This window comes from Prunus mume, linkage group LG2 (assembly GCF_029339155.1).
Source record: "Prunus mume cultivar Tortuosa linkage group LG2, ASM2933915v1, whole genome shotgun sequence".
Classification (NCBI taxonomy): Eukaryota; Viridiplantae; Streptophyta; class Magnoliopsida; order Rosales; family Rosaceae; genus Prunus; species Prunus mume.
In genome coordinates this window covers 20,620,438-20,639,273 of record NC_142699.1, presented here as the reverse complement: position 1 = coordinate 20,639,273, position 18,836 = coordinate 20,620,438, and the positions used below count along the sequence as shown (strand labels likewise).

Genomic DNA, 18,836 nt, shown 5'->3' with positions numbered 1-18,836 from the left:
GTAGAAGTGTCTACATGCTTCAATCCTTTTAAGTCTTGATAATTGGCTAATTAAATGGGATTTAATTAGCACAATTATTTGACCTAAGAAATATTCCATTTTTCACGTGTCACCATCTGAATGGTTACCTGAAAATTCATGTTCCCACAACTGCTCAATTAGCAGGTCCTTATATCCTGATCACTCAACCATCCCTTTTTTTTTCTTTTTCTTTTTGTTGAGAAATTCTGGGATTGTATTCATAATTCAGACAAAAAAGCAACTAGCCACAAATTGTAATAACTCGATCCTAAATTAATACTTAATTATTAATTTATTTAAGTAAAATACAATTTTACCCCGAGAATATTTTAATGGTTTAAAAGTTCACTTCTTGTTTGGGGAAGGAATTTGGGGATTTCAACTGTACCGTTGCGTAGAGCACGTTGAAATGAGTCCGTAGACACGTAGTGTGCTCAAATAGGAGTTGTAGCGAAGAAGTTACAATAAAAAATAATCCAGTGGCAAAACTGGAATTTTCTGAAATGGAATTTTTAAAAACCAGAATCTCTCTCTCTCTCTCTCTCTCTCTCTCTCTCTCTCTCTCTCTCTCTCTCCCTTGTCGTGAGACTAAAGCCCCCTGTTATAGCCGATCGTTCCTTTTGCCCCAGCCACGCCACACTCAACCACCGCCACAGACCACGTTAGAGCCATCACCTCCTCCTCCTCTAGCCCCGATCATTCCCACTTCGCCGCCTCTCTACTCGCCGGAAAGTCGAGAAAGTAGCCGATCATTCCCAGTCCGTAGACACGTTTGTGCGATCCTGGCCATCAAATCTTGCGATCTTGGTATGCTTTTCTATCTTCTCGATGTGTTCTAATTGTTGGTTGTGTTAGTTAGGAGAAATTTTTTGAGTTTTGGAGGGTAATTAAGTGATAAAAGTTTGGTCGATTTTCGGCCACTTCCGTCGAATTTTTGGGGTATGTCCAACAACAAAAGCTGCTCCACTTTATGTGATGATCATGTAGGTATAAGTCTTGACTAGCGGTTTGGAGATTTTCTGATCGTCGGAATCGCTTTGGACATCCACGCACTGTCGGCGCTTGTGGTGGCGCGTGGACCACCTTTTGGCCTTTCCTTGAGTCCTAAAATAATCCACATGTCGTCCCGAGCATGACGGTATACTCGGATATGATTTTGGTTATCGTTTGGTCGTCGATCAAATATCACATATTAGGCGTTATCCGGGTTCAATATATTTGGACCGTTGGATCGCCTTCATTTTCGAATGTGTTGATCTAGGAACTTCTAGGATCATAAAGGAATTCACGGATCGAGAATCGGAGTCTCGGATACTCAAATCCAATATTTCAAAGTTTAAGTTAAACATAGTAAATTTTGTTTTTTCCCTTCAAACTATTTTTGTCATACCTACAATCCATCATTTTATTTTTAAAAAATAAAAACTAATTTTTATAAATAAAACCTAATTTTATAAGTAAAACCCAATGACTAAGATCCAACTCAACTAGTTACCTAATCAAGTTTAAAATAGGATAAATGATGGATTGTAGGTATGACTACATGGATACATGATAGATATGCAAGGGATACAGGAGGGGTTATTTTGTATTTTCTTTTCCAAGAACAATGGCGCGAGGCCAATTTTTTCTAGGCAAAAAAAGGGCGTTCGAGCTAGCTTGACCCTTTGAGGGTCCTTGCTGCAGGTTCAACAAAGCCCGAATACTATTTAGGCAATTAAAATATTTAATTAATAAAATAGCTCAACCACAAATATTTAATCAAAAACCCTGGACCCTGGCCTCAAAAGTGCGTGTACATAACTTATGAAGGTTCCTAAGTCTGTTTTCAACATTTCTGACAGGTAGAATGGTCTGAAAAGACGAGATTAGATAAGCGATTAAATTCCCATAATGGGTAATCCTGTACCCTGTGGGGTCCACGACCTCCGATTTCCAATCCAAGAGTTCCTACATGTTCAACACATTTTACTAGAAACGCCCTACAAGTTTGGTCGAATCGAACGGTCGGATTGCTCACGATCGCATTATTTATGACTATTGCTTTCCAAGCATAAATATTTGAATTCAAAATATTTTTGTTAGATTATGTTTATGTTTAAAATGTAAATGGCTTGGAAAGTAGCAAAGGAATTGATAACTGGACTAAAGGATTTGTTGAGAAATAGAACTATAATTTTTCCATGAAAGTTGTTTTTAAACCACCATAGGTACCCAAGGTGTTGCCTTCGGATAATATGTTTCCTTCGGATAATTTGTTGCCTTCGGTTATAATGATGTCCACGGACATCTTAGTTGACAGGACCTACCCTGAATTTCTCGAAACCCGAGGCAAATCCTGTGGAATTCCCGACATCACCCCGATGTTGGGCCCACTCACTAAAACTATACCTTCATTTTTCCAAAAAGGAATCAGGGTCCGATATTTTCTGCCGAAATTTCAGCAAAGTCTCCCCTATAAGTTGAACATTCCCCAAAAATTCCAACTTGCATAAAACACATTTTAATAACTCAACTGACGGCATGCACAATATAATTTCATGCAATCCAAATAATTGGCCTCCGGCCTTCACATAACATAAATTAACTTCCCAAATTTTTAGCATGCATCCACTATCATCTAACTCCCCCAAATATCTAATATATGAGGTTTTAACCTCCTAACACAAACACAAGTGGTTTAAGGGCTCAGCCTAAATCATACAACAATCCAATACGAGTTTTAAATCTAACTTGATCACCTCCACAAATTAACAACATAATAAATATTTATTCAATCAAGCCTCGTTTCCATATGAGTTTCAAGACCATCGACAAGGTCCGCACCACACGCAAATAAAACACATAAGTAAGGTTTAACCCACGGCTGCACCTAGTAACCCTAGGCTGCCTACGTACCCTTACTGAGGGATCAAGCCACACGTAGTTCTTTCTAAAACCCTTTTACTTTAAATCACAATTCACCAATCACAATCTCACATATCTCCCCATACGCCGGATCTATCAACGCCACGTATGGGGTCTGTCAACAAGCCGGCTACTCCTATGACACGTGCGACCTCAACACAATATCACATATCTCCCCATACGCCGGATATACCAATGCCATGTATGGGGTCTGTCAACATGCCGGCTACTCCTACGACACGTGCAACCTCAAAACAATATCACATATCTCCCCATACGCCGAATCTACCAACGCCACGTATGAGGTCTGTCAACACGCCGGCTACTCCTATGACACGTGCGACCTCAACACAATATCACATATCTCCTCATACGTCGGATATACTAACGCCACGTATGGGGTCTGTCAACACGCCGGCTACTCCTACGACATGTGCGACCTCACAAGCATATCATAATATCTCCCCATATGCCGGTACTACCAACGCCACATATGGGGTCTGTCCGCACGTCGGATAACCTATGATATGTGGGACCTCACAATCATATCACATAATCTCCCCATACGCCGGAACTACCAACGCTACGTATGAGGTCTGTCATCACGCCGGAAAATCCTATGACTGAAATTTTTCTCTCGAAATCGGTTGGTTTTCTGCAAAATTGGTCAGTGTCGCTGCCGTCTAGCGCCGGAGAACAGGTGAGGATGGATGGCGGAGAGGCCGGTCATTTTGGGATCGGTCCAGGAACATTGGCCGGACATGGCGGTGGCAGCCGACGGAACTCGCGGTTGCTACAGAGGGGGTTTCACGACAGAGGAGAGCAAGAGCACGCGAGAGAGAGAGAGAGAGAGAGAGAGAGAGAGAGAGAGAGAGAGAGAGAGAGAGAGAGAGAGAGAGAGAAGGGTGAGGGCTTTTCTGACTTTTATCAACCCTTTTCGCAATATATACGATTATGCCACTGAGGGTATTTTGATCGTATCTCTCTCGTTACAACTCCAATTCGAACCTACTACGTGTCTATAAACTCATCTCGTCGTGCTCTACGTAACGGTACAATCAAAATTTCCAAATTTCTTCCCAGTCAAAAAGTCAACTTTAAAACTAATATAATATTATAAGGGCAAAATGGTCTTTTATCATGCTTAATTAATAACTAAACATTTATTTTGGACCAGGTCATTACATTAGTTGCCTTCGGTTGAGTCAGTGCGCGTTTGGCAGTTGCCCCACGAGTCTCAGGTTGACCAAGTGTCCCCTGAGTCTTGTGAGGAATGCGGCTCAGGTGACTTTGTGTCACCGAGGCCTACGAGGATGTGTTGCATTATGTGACATAAGAAATTGACGGTATAATGTGGGAATTGAATATAAAGATCATGGAATTGACGGATATATGATGGGTACATCTAGGTGGAAGGAAATTATCTCTTTTCAATGCTTTCAAAAGGTTTTTATGATTTGATTGAATGCATGATTAATTATATGTATATAAATTTGCATGTCTTTATTCTTGTACGAATATAGAACATGAATATAATCGAATTTTCTGAAGGTTTTAACAGTGGGGTAAGCATGTTAATATTCAATTTTCCAAAACTGTATTTTGTCTACTCACACTTTTAAATGTTTTGCGCCCTTAGATAGTAGACTTGAATCAAAGCACCACCATCGGGCGATCATCATTACTTTTTTTCCTTTTCTCTATGTAGGATATTATGTTGTGATCTTGTTATTTCATTGTAAATATCGTAATTAATTTGCTCTGAAATTACCCTAGGATTTCTGTAAGGCCTAAGGCCATAAAGATTTGTTGTTTGGTTGCATGAGTATTTACAGGCGAGCCTCTCGAATTTTCGACAGAAGTCAAACTTGAAGTTATTTTTGGTTTTTGGTTAGACGGAAATTTGGTCAAAAGTGTTCGTACCTGCCAGTGTCGGGCACGCAGATTCGATGCAAATTCTGTGGGGCTTTTTCTTTGTAAATGGGCCGTAAAGGAAATTACTAAAATTGCCCCTGTGTCGAGTTCGAAAATCAAGCCCCAAAAGTGCTTCGAAAGGGCAGTAAAGTCTTAAGAAGCGTTCTAGTTACCTTCACAAACGAAAATAATGGCTGCTTACAGATGATTTCTTGATGCTTACAGATAAATTTTCTAGCTTGACATGAGAGGTTTGTGGCATGGAAGTAAAACCAGCATGAGTTTAGGACCAAAGAGGAAAATATGGCTTCCTAGGGAGAAATGAGAGTGTTTAAGGTGAGGAAGAAGAGGTTTGCAAGTTGATTTGGCTAAGAATATAGAAAGAAAGAACCATATTCTTCCGGCAGCTTGTCAGATGTGCAAGTAGTCTGTCAGGATAAGAAAATGGAGAAAGAGGGTGAATAGTGCGCGATATTGCTGGGTTTTTGCAGGTAAGAGAGGAAGCTTGCTCTCTGAATCTGAGTTTTTTTTTTTTGTTAGGTAGGAGATGCCTCATTTTATAGCCACTGGAAACCATCACTTCCCAAGAAACTCTAATGACTTATACCCATTTTGGCCAAGCTTTTCTCTTCCTTTCTCATCTCCTTCCTTGACTTTTCCCATTTTGATGAAATCCCTTCTACCTATTTGCACCAGATCATAGTTTTTTGAAGCTCAAGGCCCCTTTTTCCCGCAGTTGTCTCAATGAGAGACTTCCATTCCCAGCCATCTCTTTTATTGCTTTCCTCTCTTTTTTTCATGGCCAAGTCTGATAGGGAAATGAGTTGGGATATATATGCTGGTTCGAAGGGTGCTTATGGCAGCTCGCAGGCTAATATTCCTTGGTTCCTTAAATGTTTCTTGCTTGGAACTTGCTCCTCCCATGTGCTGGAACCTCAAGCAGCTTTGTTCAATGAACCCTCTGACCCTCTCTTCGTGACTTCTATTTTTTTAGCAAGGGCTGAGGTTTTTTGTGGCTTAGTGTGAAGTTTTGCATGGGCCAAGGTGGTTCATTAAATAAGTGGGCTATTTTGTTAAACATTGGGCTTTTGAGTCAATAGCTATTTGGGGCTGTTTGGGCTATTTCTTTTCCCTTGTGCTCACCCACATGTTTGGGCCTAACAAATGGGCTTAAGTCCCGAGGCTCCCAAGCGACCCGAAACTTCTCATTTCTCGGTCCATCAATGGGCTTCATGTTGATTTATTATCATCCATGCAACAACCCACTCAAGCAAGCCCCTGTCATTTGAGTGGCTTGGACCCACTTAGACTTGTTACGTGGTTGGGCGTGAGATAACGATTTCTTGTTTGGCATGGCATGTCGCTTGGCATGTTTTAATTTATCGTCCTTGGGAAGAACTGTGATGTTTAATTTTGGCATGGGCTTGTAGAGTCGGTATATTTTATCTCGACTCCTAGCATACTAAATTATTTATTTAGCGTGGCACGTGAACTGTGACTCGTTCATGACGGACTTTCGTGTGCTCCAAATCGGGTCTTTTCTCAATAATATATCGTTTTTTGCCGAGAATATATTTGGGCGCCTCACATTGGCCTCATTAATTATTAGGGCCATGAATAAGTGCTGGAGTGGGCCAAATAATTAATTTCGACCCAAAATCAAATTCATAAGCTCCAGCAATTATTTGCGATTTCTCATATACCAACTTCCTCCTTCTTCCTATTTATTATTTCTTCCTTCTTTTCCTTCTTCTTTACGCGCACCAGAGTAAACCCTTTTTTACCACTTTCCCCTTCTTTCTCGTTCCTTCCTCCAACAAACTCAAAGTGAGAGAGAGAGAGAGAGAGAGAGAGAGAGAGAGAGTAGATCAGGCAATAACCACCAATTTTCAGCTGCTGCAAGAGAGTTCAAGCCGAATCCGACTCTGTCATCCCCTTGTACGAAGAAACCTGCTTGCCGTTGCTGGAAGAGATTGTATCTTTGCAGAATTTTCTTCCAAAATTCCCAATTCCTTCTTTCTTGGTGCATTTGAGGCAATCCTTTGAGGGATTAACAAGGTATGCCCTTTTCTCTTGCAATTTCTTGAATGTATTATGGGGTTTGTTGGGTTCTTCATACCCATGGGTTTTGCTCTTTGCTTTGGCAGCTAAGCACCCACTCATTTTGACCCATCCACCCTTTATTGGAGTAATCGTTAGCAAGGAAGGGGTTTGCATCAGTTTTTGGGGTTATCCCCCTTTGATTTCTCTCTTTTTGCAAGTCTGGAAGAGTGCGAACTTTGTGAGAAAAAATCGTTGGTATGGATTGCATCTTTTTCTTTTCTCCATTTTTCCCCCCTTTTATCATGTGTTGGCCTTTTTTGAGCTGGTGAAAAGGCTTAACTTTGCACGATGCGCTTTTCCTATGTAGGTGTATACATCTCTGGCACAGGTGGGGAAGGCAAGTGTAAACTTTGACGCTTTTGCTGCTGGAACCTTCGAATCCTCTAGGCTTCTAACTTGTATTTTTGGGCCTCTGTTTTAGTCTTTCGGTAAGTGACTCTGCCAATTTGAGTATTTTAGGAATAAGCATAGACTGGTGCTTGGCCTAGGCTTGTTTTTCTTATGAACACACGCTTGATTAAATCTAGACTTTTCTCCCATCTTGTGGAAATAGAAATTGAGAGAATGCATGCTCTGCAATGCTTGAATCTTTTTGCATTTTGAGGGAGAATTTGCTTGTCAGGGGAATTGCTTGAGAATTTTGCTTGCCATGGATAAATTGCATGTTGCTTTGATATTTGCTTAAGCGTTTTCTTTGGCGTTAGCTTGATTTCCATGCTTGGCTTATATTTTGCGTGTGCTACGTTCTTGACCACCTTATTTGATTGAACTATATGCATCACGAGCGTATGCTTGTAACCGTATGATTAATACATAGAATTAGAGGTTGGACATGGATAACTATTTATTTTTTTGGCTTTATAGAGATAGATATAAACATGTGTATGATGGGTCTGCAAGAATGTCGTGTAACTCATAGGGATTTTTTTTTTTTGTGAAAAAGGTTACTAGGAGGTAAGTAGTGTCCAGTTTGTAACACTTGCTTTGTGAAAGGGTCTGCTGGAATGATTGATTGAGCATGGAATGAGAACTTTGCTTGTCATGAGCTCGAGTAATAGATTGCATGATGCTTCGATTTTTTTTTTTTGTTTATGAATTTCTCTTGGCATGAGGTAGCTTACTTTGCTTAGCCTGTAAAGTTCATATGGCTTGCATGCTAGCGTGGAAATTTCTTGGCTTTAACACAGGGATGCTTTGCCATTTTGCAGCATATTCTTTGTTGGCAATTCTTTTAGGAATTCACGTAATAAGTTACAATGAGTTCTGCGATTAGTGGTGGCTTATTTTCCATTGCACGACGGGTTGAAGAATGGATGACTACCTTCATAGCTTAGAAACACTTGCCAAGACTCGATCATAGGCACTGAGCAAGCTTAGGAAGCTACTCTCATTTCCAGGTGTTGTATAGAAGAAAGACATGTTTCCAGCGGCCCCTTGATATATATATATATATATATTTTTTTTTTTTTTGCAATACCCCTACAGTATTATGAAAGGAGTAGCGTGCTGAAAGGGTTTGAGCAAGTGTCTTATTAGGACCTCGCGTGGACTTCTCGCTTAATACTTTGAAGAAGTTATATGACATTATTTTTTAGAGCACGAGCTGCTTGTTGCATAAAGATGCATGCCCGATCCCCTTAAGCAAGAGTTGCCTTAAATGCGTTGAGCCTTAAAGGACACAAATTGGAACGCCAGTGCCGTAAGCTACGAGACCTCCTTCACAAATGAGCTACTGGTAATGGCGCTTGGTGCATGTTGGAAACATCGAAAGGATCATCTCTTCGCGCTTCTTCTGTTCTGTTTTAGTCATTCACCGTCATCTAGTTGAGGTACCTAATTCTCCTTCTTCGCACCATAATATATATAATTTTTTTATTTTTTTTAAGCAAGGCCAAATCTTCCAACACCATCTCTCTCTAACACCTGTCCTTATTTCACTTTGCAAGTTGCATTTCTTTATTGTGGGGGCTGGCTGGCTCAATGCGTAGTAGCTTTTCCTTTTGAAACCGTAGGGTGTATTGATCTGTAGCACAGTTGGCTGCATTTGGGCTTGAGTTGTACCTCTCTTTTTATAAAAAAAAAAAAAAAAAATTTGGGGAGAGCTTAAAGCTCATGTTGTTGGAAACTTGAAACACAACATTGTTGCATACTTTCTGTCAGAACTTTTGATGTAGAATGCTTGAGATATTAAGCTTTGGCATGTTTTGTACTCTTTGTTTGGTTGGAAATAATGAAATGCATGAATTGTTGAGGTTTGGAATGCATTGAGATAATGATTTCCAGTTTGTTCTGTACACTTTGCTTGGTTGAAATGCATGAGTTACTTGAGATTTTAACAGGTTGGGTTGTGGTAGGTGCAAGGTACATGCTACCAATTTTTTTACAGGATCACAAAAGTGTTTGCCCCATTGCCTCTGCATTTTTTTTTCCTACCTCCACAAGGCCTTTCTTATGTGATCTGATTTTTCTTTCACAGCACCCCAACACATACACTCTCTTCATCTAGTTGATCTGATTTTTTTTATATGACCTTCCTTTTTTTTTTTCTTCTTCAAGTTGAGAGCATCTCACAAGTCGCGGAGGATACACTTCCTACTCCTCATCTTGGGACGTCCAGCGAGTTGCCGACACGCCCTGAAGCTTTCAGAGCGCAGCCTTCTCGCTCCTCCTTTCCTAAGCACATCCGACACAACTGCTACATCTCTCTACAGCTTCCAACAGTGCTGCCTTCTACTCCTTTCCTAGTAACATCCAACACAACTGTCGACACCTCTCCATAGCTTCAGCGGTGTCTGCCTCATACTCATCATTTCCTAGTCATATCCAATACCGCTGCCAAAGCACCTCTTCACAGCTTCCAGCATCACTTAGTCTTGACACATGCCTTCTTTCTTCTTACAGGTTGTCTTTCCTTGGCTTGGTGATTGATTATCTTGCCACACGGTTCTATTTCCTTTAAGACCATAGGATGCATGGGTTTTTAGCATGTGTAGTTTTATCTTGCTTTGACTGTAGTTTTTTTTTTTTTTTGCCACTCTAACGACTACGTCATTATGACTTTGTAATGTAGTATTGAACCTTCAGTGCTTGTATTAATTTCTGAATGCTTGAGGCAAGTTGTAATCCGCATGTCTCATATATATACATATATATTGCTTCGTTGGCAAAATCTTTTTTTTTTTTTTTTTTTGTGCATTGCTTAGGATTTTCTGACAGGTTGGATATCCTTAAAAACAAGGTACATGCTGCCAAATTTTGTCTATCCACTGGGCCTGAAAAAACACCTTCTTGGCATGCCTAAAAAGGGCCAGACTAGTATGTGTATGGTTTTTGCCAAGGTTTTGTAAAATTCCCAGATGTCTTGCATATTTAGGCTGCTTATCAAAATGGGACAATGGTTTCATTGTTCCAGCAGCTCAAGAATGCATGCCATTATTTTGCTTAGGCATGGTGCTTGTTGATGGTCCAGAACCCCATCCAAGTGACTTTGCTTGGCATGTCTTACTGCTAAGTAACATGTTTTATTTTATTTTATTTTTTATTTTTGGTTTCAATGTAAAGGAGGTTTAAAATGTATAAAAATAAAATTTCAGAGACATATATATATATATATATATATTTCAAAATAATCCTTCATTCTCATTGCAAAGCCCCTGCTACCATGATGGTGCACCATGCAAAAGAGTCCTTTTTTTTTTCAAAATATGAAGATAAGACAAAAGGAGCTCATGTCTAAAACAAAAGGAAATGCAATAAATGAAAGTGCTTGACATAAGATTAACTTAGCAGTAGTAAGGCTTGAGCCACTTTGGATTGATGAATACTCTAATCAAATCAAGCCCCCAAGTATGAAAGGGCCAAGGAGTGTGCATGAAAGCTTGTAGCTTAGGTTTTCATGTATTTGGCATGTGTTATACTAGGCTGCCATGCTCTGTTGAGAAATTTAACAGAGCCACAGTTGCTGCTTTACTTGCATGCGGCTCATAACCCAACTAATCAAGGAGTGATTTACAGCTCATAACCCATTGCACTTTCTTCAACTTCTGTGAGGTTATCAGAGGTTACGGCAGTTGTCTCTTGATAATCTTGCCAACCAAATAAAGCCCCCAAGTGGTGTCCTTCCAGCATGTCCAATGTGAATACTTCGCTGCTGGAACCATTCTCTCATCCATTAGCAAGCAGCCATAGGGTGTTACAGCTTAAAGATTTTGAATATTTATGTCAGTAGCCTTTCTCCGTGTTTTCGTAAGGCTCCCAAATAGTCTCTAATGGCTTTGTATCATTCTTCCACGGGTGACACAATACGTCGTCGTTGAGCAAGTCATTATAGCATGTAATGGCAGCAACTATATCCTTTCCTTTTCGTTTTGGTAAGGGGTCTTCATCAAAAGCTTGCTTCCTATAGGGCAGCTCAAGAGTTCCGTCATGTATCTCGGCGTGCACGATCTTCCTCAAAGTTTGACAAGCAATGGTTGGATGACCCACAAACTGATGATAACGGTAATACCTAGGATCACCATTTTCTTCTCTGGTAAGGACTTTATATGGCTTGGGGAGTTTAATTGCACCATTAGCAAACATTGCGTCAAGAATGGCATGGAATTCTTCATCATTGAACGGCAGTGGCGAGTACGTCTCCCTGTCTTTTATTTTGCATGAATTGTAGTCACTAAATGATTCATCCTCATCTAATGCCTGGTGTACTTTTTCCTCTTCACTCTTCCAAGCTTCTTGCCCAGTTAATTTGACTGAAACGCTTGTTTTTCTCACTGCTTCTAGCAGCCGAGAAAATTGACTGATGCAAATATTCTCCAAATAAATTCTATAATATGCCACAATATTTCTGATGCAAATTTCGGCAAGCCTCTCCTCATCTTTCTCATCATAGCAATCCAATGCTAGGTCCCGGACCGTGTTTTTGGCGAGTGTTGTTGAGCTGAGTGGTAGTAACTCTTTCTTCATGCTGGAAATATTTTTACAGAACCTGCTTGCCAAATCCTCCCAAGAGCAGACAAAGCCTAGTGCCAAAGTTGTATATCATGTCATGGTCGGTAGGGCTTTCAAAAATTCTCGAAGCCAGAGATTATAATCACCATCATGTGGTCCCAAGGCATTGATGAAACGGTTGACGTGCTCCTTCGGGCTCCCTTTCCTTCCGTCGAAAAAGACCACACTTGGTGCTTCGCAGCCTTTAGGATATGGCCGCTGGAGTAAGCTTGATGGATACAACGGTTGAGGAACATACTTTCAATCATCTTGGCTTTGACTTAGTTTCTTCTCCAACATGGTAATGACATCTTCGTGAGTGACAAAAGATGGCTTCTTTTGTTCAGAACCCTTTCCGGCAGCAGCAGATTCCAAGTTCTCATTTTTATAGTGACTGTGCTGCCTGAAAAGCTTGATCTTATGATATCTGGTTTGGTTTGCTTGAAATGATTGCATCAAGTGTAATGCTTGAGTCGCATGATTTTGGAGATGGATTGTTTCTTCTTGCCACGATTCCTCTTAAGACCACCTCTTATGGCACAATTTTGTTGTTGGCATGGCTTAGCGCCACTGAGCGTGTTGAGATGCTGATCGGTACAGGAACATAAGGTCCCATGCTCCTTGAGGCTTAAGGTGTAGAGGAATGTACTCATCGTCTTTAGAAGAACAGAGTGCCTGACAGATATATAATTTCTGCATGACCAAAACAGATGGTGGTTAAAATAATAAATGTGTTGCAACTTGTGAAGATACATAATATATGTCGATTTTAAATGGATGCCTTCCAACAGCATTAACTAACGAATGAATCATACATCAATATTAAAACCAACATAGGTAGCTTTTAGTAATATGCAAGCATGTGATGCTTTGGCAATTATTAAAGCATGTGATGATTCTCGTGCTTTTGGTAGTGTGTAAATGCCTAGTGTTTGTATTCCTTTCAAAGTGAAAGACAAGAAATAAAGGAAACTGAATAGTCCAACTTCATTCTATTGGTATTGGCCTAAAACATGATTTATATATATATATATATATATATATATATATAAAAGAAAGAAAATTTATCAGTACATGTTTAAATTTGAATAAATGACATGCTCGTGCTGCTTTTACAAGTATGGCGTATGACATGATAATATATATTGTATTGTGAAATCTAAAAAGGTAGGAAAGGAAAATAAAATATTTTCTTATCTTTGGCCTCTAATAGAGAGCATGTGGATTGTGGAACCGACATTGGCATAGAAAGTCATGGCATCTTGTGGGCAGTGCCAAAGATGGAGGCGATGCAAGCAGTGTTCCAGAGAGGACTTGTTCAATTTTTAGTTGAAGCACATGCGTAGTTTTGTGCAAGATATGGCTATATTGTTCTAGAGTTAGTCAAGTATCCTCTATTGGCCAGAGAAGATGACCTCTCCATATCATATGCTTGGCTTGTGTTTGGCTTCTTCTTTGTTTTGAAAAAATTTGTTTGGCACAAAGCCCCCAAGTATTTTGGGGTTTGCATGTGTAGTTTGCTCAAAGGCATGAATGATGGATTTGCCAAAGCCCCCAGCCCTCTTACAAGATTTTCTTTTGCTTGAGAATGGAGATCTAAGGCACAAACAAAGGGAGCATGTGAGCAATCTATATCATGTTTGTTTTGCAAAGTAGATAGCCCACAAAAGGAAAAAAGAAAAGAAAAGAGGGAATATTCTTATCTCTTTATTTTCTCTGGTTTATTGCTTCTTGCCTTCTTCCTTGGAGGCATTGGTGAAGATAACAGCCTGATCCCCAGTGAAGTCGCCAATTTATGTAGGGATTTTTTCTTCCGGCAGCTGCAAATAGGGTGGGCCGCCATAAAAGGGAAATTGCTGAAGTTGCCCCTGTGTCGAGTTCGAAAATCAAGCCCCAAAAGCGCTTCGAAAGGGTAGTAGAGCCTTAGGAAGCGTTCTAGTTACCTTTACAAATGAAAATAATGGCTGCTTACAGATGATTTCTTGATGCTTACAGATAAATTTTCTAGCTTGGCATGAGAGGCTTGTGGCATGGAAGCAAAATCAGCATGAATTTAGCACCAAAGAGGAAAATATGGCTTCCTAGGGAGAAATGAGAGTGTTTAAGGTAAGGAAGAAGAGGTTTGCAAGCTGATTTGGCTAAGAATATAGAAAGAAAGAACCATGTTCTTTCGGCAGCTTGTCATATGTGCAAGTAGTCTGTCAGGAGAAGAAAATGGAGAAGGATGGTGAATAGTGCACGAGATTGCTGGGTTTTTGCAGGTAAGAGAGGAAGCTTGTTCTCTGAATCTTTTTTTTTTTTTTTTGGTTAGGTAGGAGATGCCTCATTTTATAGCCGCTGGAAACCATCACTTCCCAAGCAACGCTAATGGCTTATACCCATTTTGGCCAAGCTTTTCTCCTCATTTCTCATCTCATTCCTTGACTTTTTCCGCAGCTCAAGGCCCCCTTTTCCCGCAGCTGTCTCAATGAGAGACTTCCATTCCCAGCCATCTCTTTTATTGCTTTTCTTTCCTTTTTTCATGGCTAAATCTGATGGGGAAAGGAGTTGAGATATATATATATATGCTGGTTCGAAGGGTGCTTATGGCAGCTCGCAGGCTAATATTCCTTGGTTCCTTAAATGTTTCTTGCCTGGAATTTGCTCCTCCCATGTGCTGGAACCTCAAGCAACTTTGTTCAATGAACCCTCTAACCCTCTCTTCGTGACTTCTATTTTTTTAGCAAGGGCTGAGGTTTTTTGTGGCTTATTGTGAAGTTTTGCATGGGCCAAGGTGGTTCATTAAATAAGTGGGCTATTTTGTCAAACATTGGGCTTTGAGTTAATAGGCTATTTGGGGCTATTTGGGCTATTTCTTTTCCCTTGTGCTCACCCACATGTTTGGGCCTAACAAATGGGCTTAAGTCCCGAGACTCCTAAGCGACCCGAAACTTCTCATTTCTCGGCCCATCAATGGGCTTCATGTTGATTTATTACCATCCATGCCACAACCCTCTCAAGCAAGCCCTTGGCGTTTGAGTGGCTTGGACCCACTTAGGCTTGTTGCATGGTTGGGCGTGAGATAACAATTTCGTGCTTGGCATGACATGTCGCTTGGCATGTTTTAATTTATAGTCCTTGGAAAGAACTGTGATGTTTAATTTTGGCATGGGCTTGTAGAGCCGGTATATTTTATCTCGACTCCTAGCATACTAAATTATTTATTTAGTGTGGCATGTGAACTGTGACTCGTGCATGGCAGACTTTCGAGTGCTCCAAATCAGGTCTTTTCTCAATAATATATCGTTTTGGGCCGAAAATATATTCTAGCCAAACCGTGGATTTTTTGGGCCTCAACAATTCCAAAATGGAATTTGGGTCAGATACAGTCACAAATGGCCAATACAAACTAGCCACAAAGAACTATTATAATAACAGAGTGATCTAATATCAAAATTAAGACAATTTGGTGCATCTCCATTAACGATCACATAGGATCCAAAAAACTCTGGCATAGGCATCCCGACTAAGATTGCAAACTTAGAATAATCAAAAAGAGATAAAGTTTGAAAAAACTAAGCCATAATAATACAAATAAAACTCTCACAAAGGAGATGTGAAAAACTCTCACAAAATGAGAGGTGAAAACTACACAGAGAACCCAAAGAGTCTCTGTAACTTATTCCAAACATAAAAAAACTACAAAATGGATGGTGGTGGAGATTTGACACCGAAACGCAAGTGCAGATTCGACGTTGAGAAGTAGCCACCTGTGATGGTTAGAGAAAAATCATAAATAAAATAAAAAAGAAGACATATAGAGAAAATCTTATGTCTCTGAAAATGGGGAAGAGCAGAAAGTAGGAAGAGAAGAGGGGAGAGGGGAAAGGGGAAGAATAATAGTGGCTTCCTTCCTCCTTAAAGTGAAAATGACTCTAGGAGTATTTTTTGGAGAGAGAGGGACTAGAGTTTCTCGTCGACAAGCCCTTCAAGTGGGAAATTTTGCATGCCAAGTTAAACAATCTCATCAATTCAAGGTTCTTGGCTCTAAACGTTTATGGCATATCCCTTTTTTGTTTTTTTTGATACAATGTTGGCACCCTTTGAATGATTATTTGAACGTAAAGTTAATAAGGGGAACTAAACTTACCGAACAATATATGGCAGCGAGAAGTATGTTTTTCTCTATAATCTACTATGATGACAGCCAAAACAGATCTTTCATCTGGTTAGAAGCAAATTCAAATTACTTAATCATGCTTCTAGCATGCAATATTTCTCCTGTCAAACCCTTTTTATTTCAATTAAATTTCAAGTTTTCAACTAATAAAAATAAGAAATAATTAATATATACTTTATTTACTACCATGTGCATGTGTAAGCCTTTCATTTTCAAAACGAAGAGACATTGACTTGGTGAAAAGGGGGGAAATTTAAGGAAAACAAAAAGTCCCAAGGTTTGATATTCTTTGTGTTGTGCGGATAATTCTGAAAACCACACAGATATATTTTACTCTTTTATTTTCCATGCATGGTCTTCTGTACAAGAAAGAACATTTCAAAAGGCGTGGGATTGGTTCCCCAGACTTCCCGCCATATGTTAAAAATAGAGGCTTAATTAGCTGCATGCATGCATGCCTTATTTAAGCGAGTCTTATCTTATATTATGAGACACCCCCCTCTCCCCAAGACAAAGCAATTGATGAGCCGGTGATTCTCTAGTGCCCGATTCAATCTGTTGCCTTGGCTTGGCTGGGTCTCGATCTATCGAGAGCAACCTGGGCCTCGCTCAAGTACAGTTTGCTCGTTGCAAGGGGTGGGGGACTGCAAAACAAGAAAATAATAGGGAAGATTAGATCATCAAACCAGTAGTTAATCTCACTGCGGGTGCATGAGATAACAATGGCAACAATTAACAACAAATCGTATTTCTTTCTCTGCTTCTTTTTCTTGTCCTTTGCTCTAGTTATTGCCAGCGGAACTGATCAACAGGAAGTACAGTTAGATGCCTACTGGAAACAACGAGCCGAAGAAGCCGAAAAAGTGGCCATGCAATCTTTTCAAACAGATCCCGAGCTAGTCACCGAGGAGTTCAATTCTAATGTTGGCGAGTAGGTCTAATTATCTTGTAAATCTAGATCATTAATTGGTCAACACTTAACACTTGCTTGATTATGTGGTACATACATATTTATACATATATTTTTATATGAATTAATGCATGTGAATGCATGTTTTTGTTACCGCTGACATTAGATAGATGCATATATGCAGGCTTTTGATGAAGCTAAATGCCACAAGAAGGAACTTGAGGGGCGTCAAGAAGTACAATGGTCCATGCACGGCCACCAACCCAATTGATGCATGCTGGAGGTGTGACAAAAACTGGGCCAATAACCGCAAGAGGCTCGCCAACTGCGTCCAAGGCTTCGGCAGAAAGACCACCGGCGGCAAGGCCGGCCCTATTTATGTGGTGACTGACCCCTCTGACTTGGACTTGGTAAACCCTAAACCTGGAACCCTGCGTCACGCAGTGATTCAGAAAGGGCCTCTTTGGATCATCTTTGCACGCAGCATGGTGATTAGGCTGCAGCAAGAGCTGATTGTGACTAGTGACAAGACCATTGATGGTAGGGGAGCCAACGTTAACATACACGACGGCGCTGGCATTACCCTCCAGTTTGTGAAGAATGTGATCATCACCAACCTTCACATCAAAAAGATTGTGCCGAAAGGAGGTGGCATGATCAGAGACTCCGTCGACCATTTGGGCCAGAGGACCAGGAGTGATGGCGATGGCATCTCCATCTTTGGCTCCTCCAACGTTTGGATTGACCACGTTTCCATGGAAAATTGCGCAGATGGGCTCATAGACGCTATCATGGGTTCCACAGCTATCACCATCTCCAACTCCCACTTCACTCACCACAATGACGTACGTACTGTACTTAATTTATTTATTAAGCTCAACCAACTAAATACAGAGGTTTGGAATCCATTATAATAATGTCACATGCATGTATGGATGCAGGTGATGTTGTTCGGTGCCAGCAACAGCTACACTCAAGACAAGATCATGCAAATCACGGTGGCCTTCAACCACTTTGGTCAGGGATTGGTGCAGAGGATGCCAAGGTGCCGGCACGGATTCTTCCATGTGGTGAACAACGACTACACCCACTGGCTCATGTATGCCATCGGCGGCAGCATGAACCCTACCATCATCAGCCAGGGTAACAGGTTCATTGCTCCTCCAAATCAAGGCGCCAAAGAGGTAACTAATATTTTCTATTAAATTAATATTACTTAAGTACTACAATTTTATCTATTTTAAAAGATGAGTTTAGCGAAGTAGTCGATAAATATGATTCAATTAGCAAAGAGATTATATATATGTGCCATTGTTGAATTCTGAATTCCAAATTATATAGGTGACCAAGAGGGACCACACACCAGAGGCAGAGTGGAAGAAATGGGAATGGAGATCAGAGGGAGATTTGATGATGAATGGAGCAATCTTTGTTCAATCTGGATCCGGAAAGAGCAATCACCCAGCAAAGATGGATTTGATGCCCTTCAAGCCGGGAACCTATGTCGCAGAGCTCACAAAGTTTGCCGGTGCTCTTGACTGCTTTGTTGGCAAACCTTGCTAGGCATTTTTCCCCTTTTTTTCTGCCACCATGGACTTGTTTTTTTGTTTGCAAACGCAAATAGTACAAAACGGCCCAATCCGTATGTATTTGTAATTGAGGGTAGAAGAAGATTACTTAGGCCGTGTGTGCGTGAGGGTGGAAATCAAATGTTGCCAATGTTTTTGCTGTCCTTGTTACATTACATGTCCCTATTTTTCTCAATTACTTTCTTCTTCTTTTTTGGGTTGTTTGGGAAAAATGGATTTAAAGAAGGAAAAAAAAAAAAGGGACGAA

At 40.4% G+C, this 18,836-nt stretch overlaps 1 protein-coding gene across 1 annotated transcript; it reads left to right on the top strand.

Moving 5' to 3' along the window:
- The first annotated feature begins 16,575 nt into the window (after window positions 1-16,575).
- Window positions 16,576-18,739, top strand: LOC103321613 (putative pectate lyase 3). Its single transcript, XM_008223438.3, has 4 exons — window positions 16,576-17,021; window positions 17,185-17,845; window positions 17,942-18,184; window positions 18,342-18,739. The coding sequence occupies exons 1-4, from the start codon at window positions 16,813-16,815 to the stop codon at window positions 18,561-18,563; spliced, it is 1,335 nt and encodes a 444-aa protein (XP_008221660.2). The 5' UTR covers window positions 16,576-16,812; the 3' UTR covers window positions 18,564-18,739.
- Window positions 18,740-18,836: the final 97 nt, after the last annotated feature.